This window comes from Rhinolophus sinicus, linkage group LG09 (assembly GCF_036562045.2).
Source record: "Rhinolophus sinicus isolate RSC01 linkage group LG09, ASM3656204v1, whole genome shotgun sequence".
NCBI lineage: Eukaryota > Metazoa > Chordata > Mammalia > Chiroptera > Rhinolophidae > Rhinolophus > Rhinolophus sinicus.
The window spans coordinates 12,641,257-12,654,921 of NC_133758.1; the positions used below are offsets into that span (position 1 = coordinate 12,641,257).

At 46.4% G+C, this 13,665-nt stretch overlaps 1 protein-coding gene across 2 annotated transcripts in view; it reads right to left on the reverse strand.

The window, feature by feature from the left end:
* Positions 1-3,779: 3,779 nt before the first annotated feature.
* Positions 3,780-13,665, reverse strand: part of LOC109446167 (O-acyltransferase like protein) — a 51,282-nt gene continuing 41,396 nt past the window's right edge. For both annotated transcript variants that reach the window (XM_074339881.1, XM_074339882.1), the window contains 5 exons: positions 11,615-11,728; positions 10,026-10,158; positions 7,381-7,567; positions 4,878-5,020; positions 3,780-4,585 (listed from right to left, as the gene is read on the reverse strand). In XM_074339881.1, coding sequence (XP_074195982.1) covers positions 4,451-4,585; positions 4,878-5,020; positions 7,381-7,567; positions 10,026-10,158; positions 11,615-11,728 — 712 coding nt within the window. In that variant the 3' untranslated portion in view covers positions 3,780-4,450. The remainder of the gene's footprint in view (positions 4,586-4,877; positions 5,021-7,380; positions 7,568-10,025; positions 10,159-11,614; positions 11,729-13,665) is intronic.

The window sequence follows — 13,665 nt, forward strand, 5'->3', positions numbered from 1 at the left end:
CTGCTCGGACCTTTCCTCACCCCCAGGGGGGATGCAGATTCCATGTTTGTGCTTAGGTATGCGGCACCTCTGGGCCGCAGTCAGTCTTGCTCAGAAGGCCTGCAATCCCCACAGCAGCCTGGAGCTGAGCAGCCCTCCGAGCTGTCCTCTGACCCAGGAATCCAAAGAGATCTCTGTCACCCAGGATGGAGGTCCAGCATTGTCCCTTAGGTGGGGGTGGGGGTGGGGAGGGAAGGGCATATCTGGGCATTTGCCTGCTGCATTGGGTGTTAAGATCCAAGAACTATGAACTCATGTCTGACAAGCAGTCCTCATCTTAACAAATGAAAAATAAATGAAGCAATTTTCATTTGAAGTTCCTCAGAAAGAAGGCAGTGGAAATCACTGCAAAGACGTTAAGTTGTTTTCAGTTGGAAATAACAAACAGGTTAGAAATGTATTTTCAAAAGGATTAAGTGGAAACTTATTCTGGTTCTCAGGACATTATAAATTCCTTAGTAGGCTTGCCATTGAAGAGGAAACTGAGATGGGGGGCGAGGGGTTATCACTGTGTGAGGAATATAAATGATAAATGTCTAACTATTACATTGTTTTGTACACCTGAAACTAATTTAATAAAAAAATAAAAAAAGAGGAAACCATGAATACACCTTGATTCTTCTAATCACAGTTCAACAAATCTATTTTTCCTAGGAAGCTTCTGGAGCATTTCCACAAGGCAAGTGGGGCCCTGCACTGGTCTCTGAGGTGCTGCCCTCTTGTGGTCGCCTGAACACATGCGACTAAAGCTTTCTAGATCTGCAAATCAAAGGGAGCAGAGCCTAGGAACTGATTTCTCTCACTAATGGGGGAGAGTTGATGGAAGTTTGCCACAAGACAGATATTTCCACAGGTCTGAAACCACTGCTGTGGCTGTTGCTTCATCAATGTTCTGTGCACAGAGGAGGTAAGAGAAATCAAGGCAGGTAATACTGATTTTTCTAAATTTTCTTAACAGGAAATTTGGAAAGAAAAGGAACAGGTTTGTGACTATAAATATGTATATATATGCATATATGTGTATATGCATACATATACCTATATACCTTCTATGTGTATAAGAACGTGTATGCAGATGGAGAGAAAAAAGGTGTTCCTTTTGCTCCTCTGTCCTGCCCGCATAGACCAGTGGATGAATGGCTTCTGGTCCTGGCTCCATGGTGACTGGCGTGTGAATCTGGATAGGTCACAGCCTCTCAGGGCCTCAGCTGCATCACTGTAAAAGGATGTCGCTGAACAGATAATCTCTAAAGCCCCTGCCTGTTCCAAACTCCGACTCTACTTGAAACAAAGCAACATAGAAGAGAAGGCCCCGCTCTGGCTCATTTCTCATGCCTGAGCTGACAAACCTTTCCACACCATTTTGCTTTTCTTCTTTCTTGCTTCTGTTTGCATATTTTCAAACAAAGAACTTCCATGCTGTCATTTTGGCTTATTTACATGCTACCTTCTTTGTGCGCCCATTGGGATTTTCAATATTATATAGTGAAAGCTTCATTTTTCCTTGTGAATCTCAGTCACGGGTCCCGCTCCATACTAGCGCCCACAGACTCCTAGTGCATCCAAGGGAGACGGACCTTAGAGCGAGGAAATCCTGCAGGAGCAGTTTCTATAAAAACATGCTGCACTGCGTCAAAACCTGAATGAGAAAGCACAGATGGCACAAATGGGGACAGAGGGGACTTCTCTGCTTGTGGCATCTGTGGAGACTGTTTCTGCTCTGAATGGACATGGTGGCCTGGACACCGGGCCAGCCCAGCCCACATTCTGCCCAGAGAAGCCACGGGAGAAGGCGGTGCACTTGGGAGGGCAGAGTGGGGATGTTGGCGTGTGTAGGAGACGCTGGTCCCCACCAGAAGCCCTGGTGGCAGGGCAGGCTTGGGCTGAGGACAGCAGCTCTGGAAAAATGGAACTAGCAGAGTCCAGGAGTTCACCAGACAGGTGAGATATCTCTGGACTCTCCCAAAACCAGTCATGAGGAATTTAAAGAGGGATGGCATTCCTTTAGATCCACTGGGGGTGGTTCTCTACTGTTGATGGGACCTGTTTTTATCCACAGGTTGGTATGTGAAAATGGAACATGGATTTCAGAATTCAGGAAGACTCAGAGGCAGCACCCATCTACTGATGCTTACTCTACTCTGACCCTGAGGCCTCTAGAAATTTGTTTGACTTCATTATTATATAAGTTTCAAAAATATACAAAAATAGAGAGAATAGTAAAATGAGGCTCCGTGTACTTGAAAAATCATTATTACGTGGCCAATCTTGTTTCGTCTAGCCCACATCCTCCCAATATTATTTTGAGGTAGATATCAGATTTTACATCATTTTGTCCATAAATATTTCAGTATGCATCTAACAGATAAGGACTCTTTTAAAAAACAAAAACCAACCACAATACCATTACACGTTAAAAAAAAAAATCAATAAGTCCTTAATATCATCTAATACCCTGGCAGTGGTTAAATTTCCAATTGAGCCTCATAAATGTTACATGCTATTTTACAGTTTGTTTCAGGATCCAAAGAAGGTCCACACAGTCTATAAATCTTCAACTTCTAGGGCATTTTGGACTGAAACAAAAGCCAGAACAAATTGGACTGCCCTATCCCCACTTTATGTTTTATGAAATTGTGAGAGTAAAGAGGGTATTTTTTTCCTTATAAAAATTTTTCAAAGGTTATGTTAGTAATTGGGAAGCTATTTCCAAGGCCCTGGGTTTCTAGCCTCATAATTAGAAGCACTTGGCAATTTGAGCGCTCAGCAATGTTGGCAGGCGAGTCAGTTCCCGCTGGGGTCCAGCTGGATTGCAAAGTTCCTCCTGTAAATGCCGGTAGCCCTGAAGAGCTCCTGTGAGGCCTAATTAAGTCAGAGGGGTCAGGTGCCGAACCAGCCACCAGGGGGCTCGCGAGGAACTCGAGAACTTCGGAGTTACCCCCAAAAAAACCGCCAACTTGGTGCGTTTTATTACAAACTGAACAGGCCAGGGTGAGGCGTGTCTCCTCACTCAGCTTAGATTCTGCCAACAGGCGAGACCTCAGGGAGATGTGGCCTGTTCCTGAAGACTAACTAGAAAAGGACATTAGCTGTCAATTGCCGGTCAAAGGAACTGAGGTTTGCAGCCCTCCCCACCCTTAAGTGGTCTTCCTCACAGATCCACTGGAGGGCAAAGAGAGCATACACAGATGGGGAAACTCCTTGTAGCCTCACGATTGTGAGGAAATCCTTCCATTAGTAAGTACACAGAGCACGCTGTTATAAGCAGTATTAGACACATGTAAGTAGGGATGGTTAACACACTAAGGCAGGAACCTAGACCTCCAGATTCTCCATCTGGCCTTATGACTCTCTTTGGGTCTCACTGCTGGAAACTGAGGGGGTCAAGATAGAAACCACTTGCTAAGGTCTCTTCCTTCTCCAATGGGACTTTTTGTTGAGGGACTATATTCGTTTGCTAGTGCTGCAATAATAAAGAAAGAACCACAAACTGCTGGTTTCAGACAACAGAAATGTATCACCTCACTATTCCAAGGGCCAGAAATCCCAGACCAAGGTGTCAGCAGGGCCGTGCTCTCGTGAGGGCTCCGGGGAACAATCCTTCCTGGCTTCTTCTGGCTTCTGGGGTTTGCCCACCATCCTGGGTGGTCCTTGGCTTGACGATGGCCATCTTCCCTCTGTGTGTCTTCACATGTTCTTCCTTCTGTGCATATCTGTCACTGGTGTCCAGATTTCTGCTTTTTATAAGGACATGAGTCGGATTAGGGCCACACACACTCCCCATGGCCTCATTTTAATTTGATCACCTCTGTAAAGATCCTATCTCCAACTAAGGACACATCCTAAAGTACTAGGAGGATTAGGATTTCATATCTTTTGGGGGAGATACAACTTAACCCATAACAGGGACCACGTGGTAGAAAAGATAATGTTTGGAAGGTTTGTAACAACAAAGCCATAATTGCACACGCTAGTGAGTTATACCACCGAGGGGTCAAGAAAAAGTTACGAGTCTACAAAGGTATTATAATAACATAAATACAATTATGGTGAGGACAACTACATACTGTAATTTTAATAAGGAAAGTCAGCATTTTAACCCAAATTACATTAAATTTACTACATTTTATGTTTTCCTGTGATCATTTATATAGAAAATACAGAAGCAGATCAAAAATATCCAGAATTTGTTTTTTGCTAAAAAGTACATCAGAGGGTGATTATTATGCTACTAAAAAGATTATCCTAGAACTCTTTTATATATTAAACAAGGAAACTTACATACTGTAAACATTCACAGAATCAGATTCACACCCCTTTTCAGGAACACAAGCATTCACTACATAAATGAGGCCACCCCTACGTCTGTCCATCACCACCAATAAAGGGCCATCCATTCTTTTGGGTTTTACTAGAATGTTCCTGGCCCTGCAGGCATTGATCCCAGAAGGCACCGCTTCAGTTCCTGACATGGTTTCTCAATGAAGAGTGTGAGGCCCAGCCCAGCGATGAAGGTCAGCAAACAGTGTCCGGAGAAGAGATAGAACTGGAGAGAAAGAGGGGTACAGTGGACACAATCTTACTTCAAGAGTCCTATTGTGTTTGGATATTAAATTGTATCATCCTGGCTGCATGAGTGGAGCTGTAGACAAACAGTCCTAACACATTAAAGATACAACAAAGATGTAATCCTGTGCTGAAGTAAAAACAAAGAACAATAGGCCCCCAAAAACAACAACAACAGACCCAGGCTTCTCACAAAGCCAATAGGTAGCTTTGTTGCTGCAGAAGAGAACTGAGCGGGATGCTACACAGAGCTGAGAGCTGGGCCTACTCACCATGTTGGTGTCAGTGTAGTGAATAAGCGTTTCCTGAAGTCCATTGTAGAGGATGATGAGGGTAGGATGCACCAAGTAGCAAGCATAACTGATGCCGGCCAGGAAAGTCCACATACCGCAGGAAAGCAGCCGGTTTACCAAACCTGGAGGGAACGGTACACATTCACGGAGGCACAAGTTCCCCTCTCTGGGCCTGTGAAGGTACCCTGTCACCACCGCTCCCTCTGGGTTCTGCACCTAAGTCTGCGAACTTCTTGCAAGAAGGTCTTTATTCATTATAATTATTAAGAGAATATACCAAAAAAAAAAAAATTAAAGCCAACTTCCCATTGCAGGAGTAAGAAAAAATGAGATGCTAATATTGAGTTTATAGTCAGTTTACTTCCTTAATGTGGTTTTAACCCCTGAGCACCAAACAGTCCACATATAAAACAAGGTGCCAAGTCCTTTCACTCCCCCAGGTTCTGATTCAAGGCGCACCCTCGCCAGCTGCTGGGCCTTGGGCCGAGGCAGTTACCATCGCCAACATACCATTTTCATCTGTTATTGAGCAGCTTGCTTTGATCAACTTCTAGGCCTCTTTCAGGGCAAAGATTCCATAACTTGACATAGTTCTAGAAATGTGCTTTCCCATATAATAGCCACGAGCTTGTGGCCATTTCCTTTAAATTAATTATACTTAAATGCAGTCAGAAGTCCCTCTCTGCATAGGACTTCCTGCTATCTGTAGTGGGTTGAACAGTGGTCTCCCAAAACATACGTCAGCCTGGAGCTTCAGAATGTGGCCTCATTTGGAATAAGGGTTTTTGCAGATGTAATTAAGATGAGATCATTTTGGATTAGGGTGAGCCCTAACTCCAAAGACGGGCATCCTTATAAGTGACACAAAGGGAGACACAGACGCAGAGGAGAGACGAGGAAGGAGGCCACGTGAAGATGGAGGCAGAGACTGGAGTGACGCACCTACGTATGAGCCAAGGAGGGCCAGGGGGTGCCGACAGCCATCGGGAGCTAGGAGACGATGGCACAGATTTCCCCAGAGCTTCCAGAAGGACCCTGTCATCACCTGAATTTTGGATTTTGGATTTTGGATTTCTAGCCTCCAGAACAGTGAGCAAATCAATTTCTGTTGTTTTAAGCCACGAAAGAAAAGGAAACTTCTGCATCTCTTTTGCACAAGCCTTGTCTCACGCACCCGGTGGTGTAGCACTGTTGGCTCAGTGGCTCAAGACAAAAGTTTTGCCACCACCCCAGACTCCTTTGTTTGTCTCGAACCCCACAGAGTGCTGTCAATCTCTCTTAGAAACATATCTCGAAGCTGAGCATTTCTCACCCCCTCTCTGTTAACACCCTCAATGGATCCTACGTGTGCTCCTCCACAGACAGTTACAGTAGCTTCGTAATGGATCTGTTGGTCTCTCTGCTCTCATTCGTGCAACATCCAGATTAATCTTTTTAAATCACAAATCAGATTATGTCACATGGTGTTTAGAATAAAATCCAAATTCTTCCCCACGGCCTCTGAATTCCTGCAGGACCTGTCTGCTGCCGTCCTCTCTGTCCTCCTTCCCATCTCTCTGTCCCCTTGACCCTTGATCCCTGTCTCACTGGTCTTCTTGTTATTTCTCCCACTTGCTCTGCTCATTCCAGTCTGCAGACCTCTGCCTTAGCATCTCCCTCTGCCTGGAATGCTTCTGTACCACATATTTGCAAATGCACCCCTATTCCAGTTACCCTCCAATTCCTGCTTTAGTTTTAGACACTGTGTTTATCTGCATCTGAAATTATAATATAAATGTATTTACTTTGTATGGCTCTGGATTCATTTCCTATGGCTGCTCTAATAAATTGCAAAAGCACAGTGGCTTAAAACAACAGACATTTATTCTCTCATCAATCTGGGAAGCAGAAGTCCCAAATCAGTGTCATGGCCAAAATCAAGGTGTTGCCAGAGTCATATCCCCTCTGCAGGCTTCAGGGGAGAATCTATTCCTTATTTCTTCCAGCTTCTGGTAGTTTCCAACATTCCTTGGTTTGCAGCCACATCACTCCAACCAATGCCAGCATTTTCAAATCTCTCTGCTCCTTCTTCATATCCCGTCTCCCGCGTGTGTGGTCAAATCTCCCTCTGCCCCTCTTATAAGGATACATGAGATTGCATTTAAGGTCCACTCGAATAATCCAAGATAATCTCTCCATCTCAAGATGCTTGACTTAATCACGTCTAGGTTCCAGCGATTAGGACCTTATATCTTTGGGGACCGTTATTCAGCCTAGTGGAGTCTCCCGGTCTCTCCACTTTCCCAACCCTATTGAATAATCAACTCTCTGAGAAGGCAACTGTCTCACAGAAACGCAGAACATGGGCTTTGGGCTCTGTGCTCAGTCTGTAGGACAAATTGATGTTTCTGAGTCACTCATCAACAAGCCAAAGCCCTCTGTGTGCATTGTTTCCACATGAATTACCTTTAAAGGGACCGTGTGAGCCACATGGGCATCATACCTCCATAGCCTTCCTGACATGCAAACACGACCCAGCCGACCGCCGCTGCCCACAAGGTCCGGTGGAGGGCCTGGTAGAGAGCAGCAGCAGCTGAGGGGGTGACAGAGGTGTCATCCATTGTGTAGGCCAGAGCGACCACTGCAAACATGATGGACAGGGAGCAAATCCACCCCAGCAGAGCCTGTGCCTACAGGGAAAGGAAAGATGCCATTCATAGTGCGTTTGGACCATTGTGTGTTTACTCCCTGTTACACCAACTTCCTTTTTATGTGTTATCACTGTCACTTTAGGTATGTATTTGTAAACCTCAATCAGTGCCCAAATTTGACTAAAACGGAAGGTTCAGATTAGTGGTTACAAGTGGTTAGGGGTGGGGCAGTGTAGGGGAGGGCGGGGTGTGTTATTATAAAGGGGTAGAACCAGGGAGATCTTGTGGTGACAGAGAAGTTCTTTGCCTCGACTGTGGTGGTTGTTACACAAATGGACACATGTGACAAAATTGCACAAAACTATACACACACATAAATGAGTGCACATAAAACTGGTGGATCTAAGGTCTATGGAGTGTGCCAATGTCAATTTCTTGGCTGTGTCAATTTCTTGGTTGTCAACGGCCATGAGACTTCCTGGGCTACTTTTGCTACTTTGCTGTGAATCTTGAATCGTTTTTCAATGAAAGTGAAAAGAAAAAAGATAATGCACTAACCCACTCCCACCACTACTAATCTCTCATGCTGTCCCTAAGCCAAAGGTTTCTTGATTGGTTCTGCCCCCACCATGAATGTGAGGGCTGTTAGCACACAGCCCCTACCTGGGCCACACCCTAATCACTAAATTCTATTCCTGGGCTCAGTTCCATATCTTAGATCTTAGTCACCTTACCTGACCTTTTCAGACTCAGATCTATCTTCTAAGGATCTCCCCTGCTTCTCTCTTCCAGTTCTCAAGCTGCTATGACGACATCTACATTGAATTGAACTAGCATCTTATCCATCCACAATCTTGTCACTAAGAGAATCTCTTTCTTCCGTGGTTCTCAAGTTCCTGTCCTGAGTTCTGGCTATAGAAAAGGTTTTTCCTCAAGGGCTCTCCACAAGTACCCTATTTTAGCTGGGAATCCCCTTCCATCCATTACTTAGAATGCACACTGTATTACCTCATTCCTAGCCCATGGCATATGCCCCAGCTGCCCCCAGCTTGGCCTCTGTGTCCTTCTTTTCTGGCTTCTAAAAGTTTTGACCCATCCTTCTCCATTGTTTCTCCAGCTCAGCTTGACTGTGGTCTAACTCCATGCTCTCTGGTCCTAACCTCATCCTCAGAGTGGTTCCCGAATGTTCCATCTCCATGTTAGGTTGTCCCCTTTGCTTGCACCCGTTTTCTCCCTGGGCACCCATGTAACCTGGGCGACCCTGAAGCACCTCTTTAATGGCACTCCACTGTAATTTACAACTGAATTGTGCATTTCAGGGTAATATCATAACTCTGACCTATTGGAGAAGTCACGTAGGCCCCTGTATAGCCGTACCTTCGAATTAAGCCCTATCTCCTGTTCCTGCCATGAGTACCACAAGATTTTCCAAGGACCACAGCCTTCGCTGGAATGTCTAGGTGAGGTACCCACAAGACCTAGGCAAACAAAGGTGGGGCCCAGCACAGGGAATTTGGGGCCGGCATTGTACCCTAATCGTGCAAGGGAATTCCTGGTCCTTCCACTGAGAAGCAAATTATCATTCTTTCATTCATTTATTGAATGCCTGCGGAGAATCAGGATTTCAGAACCAAGTGCTGGGGAATCGGAGGTGGGTAACGCATGTCCCGCCCACAGGTCTTGTGGTATTTATGGATCAGTGGAAGCCACTAAAAAGGTTTTGCACAGCTCAAGACCAAGGCCAAGGTCGTGTTTAAAACTGCTTGCCCAAGGATGGATTTGAGGTCAACAAGGCTGGAGGCAAGAAAAGTACTGAAGAAGTCCAGACAAGGAATGAGAAGAGCTTCAACAAGGTCAGTTAGAGAGGCTAAGAGAAGATGGCAGGAGAAGCACTCGGCAGGCATGGTGGCTGGTGGGATGGGGCGGAGTGGGCAACCAGCAGGAGGCATCCAAGATGAACCCAGGTTTCCGGCTTGAGTGACAGTAACATGGTTGACTGGTGAACCAGAATGACTACTCACAATGGAGCCAGGGAAGGAACTGTGTGCTTAAGGCCCACCCCAGAGGGCACAGTAATAACTGCTCTCCCTATAGACACCTTACATCCTGAATCTCAGATGGAACCATTAAATCCGACCGAGAATCCTGGCCATCGAAACCAAAGAGCATGTGCTATGAAAAGTAATCTCATTGCCACTGTAATCTCACTGAGTGTGTTTCCCCATATTGGTGGTTTCCCTGCATCTGTACCGAGGCGCTGATGGATGGGACCCCACTGGGGTCCAGGTCTGGTGCTTTCTGAGGGATTCAATGAGGGAAGGAGAGTCAGGCTCTGGCAAGGAGATAAGGTCCCTCGTATTCTCTAGCACCAAGGCATCGCCAGCACATGCCAACACAATAAAGTGCTCCTGCCGTGGCTTTGGAAGAGCCTGGCCAGATGGGTCACCCTCATCACAAACAGATTTGGCCCTGCCAGTGAGGCAGGGGGAAACCTTACCTTGGTTTTGAGAATGTTTGCCTGGTGGTTTTGGTGCATGAAAATGCTCAGAAAGAGGCCCACGAGGAATGGCCCGAACCGGCAGTAGGGCTTAGTGTAGTACTCCAAGAAATACAATGCAGTCGCATTCTCACTAAAAACACAGCAAATAAGACAAAAGGTTATGTTTGGTCTGGTCTCTCAGATGCTCATTGAGGCAATCAGAAAATCCAAAGGAAATTGAGGGTACATTGGTTATTTCCTCAGTAACAATCCACAGTGACCTCGTGATCCTGCTGTAGGCTAAAATTTGGAATTTCAGCCCCTCCGCCCTAGATCCCAAGGAAATAGGATGGCTGCGTTCATTGTCAATAGTTGTTTCTGGTGGCTGGTATGTCAGGCTGACTCTAAAAATATGGTTCTTAGAAGTGAACCTCTTCTGAAAGAAGTGAATCTCTTCCTGGAAGCTCATACAAAATTCAGTTGCCTGAACCACACCCCTGGAGAGTATGGTTCTTTTGGGCTGAGATGGTGCTTTCTGGGAGAATCAGTGGGATTTAAAAGCCCCCCAAGGGGACTCTCATGTGCATCCAGAGTTGAGAACCACTGGGCGAGACAGAAGCGAGCCTCCTCTGACACAATAACATGAGGGAGGGCCATAACACGATGCCCCCCAGGTCAGAAGGCCTAGGGTGCATTCATTCATTCATTCATTCCACTCACAAATACACGCTGAGCACTTATGGACCAGGCATGGTTCTGGGCTGTTTTTCATTGGGAGGTCAGCAGAGGCTGCTCTGAGGTGATGTTTGCACAGACACCTTTAGGAAGTGAAGGAGCAAGCCCTGCCCACACCTAGATTCTAGAGGGAAAGCATTCTAGTGTGAGGGAGGAGCAAATGCAAAGGCACGAGGAGGGAGCAACCTTGGCGTGTGGAAGTGAGGAAGCCAAGAGTCGGCAGCTAGGAGAGAGGTGGATGAGGTCACACAGGGAGCAATGGATCGCCATTGGAGGAATTGGAGCAGATGACTGACAAGGTCTCATTTTTCATTTGCACTCATTTCTCACTCTGAATGCTGCACTGAGAATAGATTAACAGGTTAATGTGGAAGTTTTTCTTGTATAATTATACACAACGTGTTTTAAAGGAAGAATTGTTATACATACTTCCTTGGGGAGGCAAAATAGCCTAGTGGGTAAGGTCCTGGGTTCAACTGACACCTTTGCAACTTACTAGCCTGGTGACCTTAAAGGAGTAACCCCAACTTCCTCAAGTTTCAAATCTCTCCATCCAACAATAGAGCCTCCCAGCGGCAGTTTGCCACTGGAGGAGAAACAGTACAGCCACGTGGGGGCGCTCCTTTCCTCCGAGAAGCATTTCAGTGGTGAGAAGACACCCCCCTAGTACAAGTTGGAAGGTTCAGAAGTTTCGAAACAAAAGTGCAATCAACTTTCCCATCCAGGCCAAACATTTCCCTCCCAGTTTTTCCACAAGCCTGTGAGCACAGTGCAAACCGCCGGGCATTCCTGCAGCTGCCCTCCCTGGGAGGTCCTGGCCATTGTAAGGGCAGGCGAGGGACAGAGCTCGGCCGCCTGGGAACCGCAGTTACCTTGCTTCTGACGGATCTGGCACCGGGAGGCCATGAGCCACTGTGAGCAGAGCAGTGGCAGTGAACGTCGCCAAGAACAGCACAGCCCCGAGGAGGACGAGAACATGTTTACTTCTGCAAAGAAGAGAGGACATTGACGGGAGTGCCCTTCAGTTTCCTTCACTGCAAAATTTATGGACGCGAAAGACTTGAAACCTTGGCAATCAGCCGTGCACCCTGCTAGGCTTGCCTTTGAGAGAGGCTGATATGGGGGTAGCTGTGGCTGAGTGGAGTGAGAGCTGGGCTGGAACTGGAGAACCTGAGTTAGTCTTTAGACTTGACCTTGGGCAGGACCTTGAACTTGAGTTTCCTGTCTAGAAAGGAATAGTAAAGGCATCCTTACCTTCCTCCCCCCGAGGTTCTCTGTGGCTCAAAATGAGACCGTGCTTGGGAATATCTCTTGTCACCTATGAAGCATCATACGGACATAGGGACATAGTGGTGGTTGATTTAGGAAAGAAATGAACTATGCGAGGCAGGATGGGACACTGGGTGCACAGGTACCCACTCCAGGCACAAAGGCAGGGAATCTGGGGATTTCTGCCACCCCCCACCGGGATGCAGGGTCTGAGACAAATACCTGGGTGCACGTAGTTCGTGTGAGGGTAGAATGAGGGATGAGGTAGTGAAACAGAGAAGCAGGGAAAGTCAATGCAAGGATGAGTTATCCAAGTGGCTAATGCTCAATTCTTCCAGAATGTTCTGCAGAGTCCTATGAAATGCACCTGAAAACTGCCCTGGGGGATGAAAGAGGGAAGCATTTTCCTACTGTCTTCTATCCCCCGTGGGTCAAGGGTGACCCCACACAAATTAATTCCTCCATTCTTTGGGATTGTGCATGGGTAAGTTCCTGAAGGAGTCCCAGCTATAGTATGTAGGAGGTGCTGGGGCCGGAAATGAGATTTAGGGACACAGGCTCAGAGTGAAGCACTGTCTGGTTGTACCTACTCAGAATTGTGGGGCTTGGGACCAAGAGGATCTGCAGTGATGTAGGAGAAATGTCAAACACACGTGCACAACTCCGCCTGGATGATGCTTTTGCTAATCCTATTCCACTTGAAGTTGCCAAGGTTCTTCATGAAGAAGGGATGAGATACCATTCAGTTATCACCATAGTGATACAGGGAGCAAATGATTTTCATCCAGAGTGCCAATTCTAGGTTAGTGTTACTGGGTGGAACAGAGGAGTCTTAGCTCAATAGTGCTGTGATTGATTAGGAATGTCTGCCGTGAGTACGGGCAGGGATGGTATCGTAACAGTGCTGTCTATTTACTGCGACTTTTGCCAGACCCTCTGGCTCTGTCCTTGAATTACTGATATTTTGTGATTGTGTCCTCTGAAGGAAACAAGCCTACCTTTTATCCCTCCCTCCATGTAAAAGCTAAATGTAGTTGCAGAGTCACAAGTCTAGATAGTACTGGCTTTTAGCTGAAGGATTGGAATCTGCCTTCTATTACAGCCTCTGGGAAAGATGCTGACATTGGAGTCAGGTCTCCTCAGTCACAAGGACACTCAAGTCGGTTCCTGCCAGGTGTCAACTGGGGAGGTGCTAAGAACTGATTGTCCTAGGTGAGTGGTAAACCATCCAGTCAAGCCATCTAAGAAAAACTCACATTCACCCAAATAAATATTTGTTTAACTCCATGGGGAACTTGAGCCCAATGCAGGGCACCTGTCTTAGGAGTCAGACAAGTCTCCCCTAGCTAACTCAACTAATAAAGCTGCCTGAGACTGTTATGGGCTGCATTGTGCCTCCCCAAATTCTAGCCTCTAGCACCTCAGAATATGACTTAGTTTGGAGGTAGGTTCTTTAAAGAGCTAAGTAAGGTAAAATGAGGTCATACGGATGGGCCCTAATCCAATGTGACCAGTGCCCTTCCAAGAGGAAGAAATTAGGACACAGCCACGTACAGAGGGCAGACCATGTGAAGACACAAGGAGAAGACAGCCATCTATAAGCCAAGGAGAAAAGCCTCCAAAGAAACCAACGCTGCCAACACCTTGATCTCTC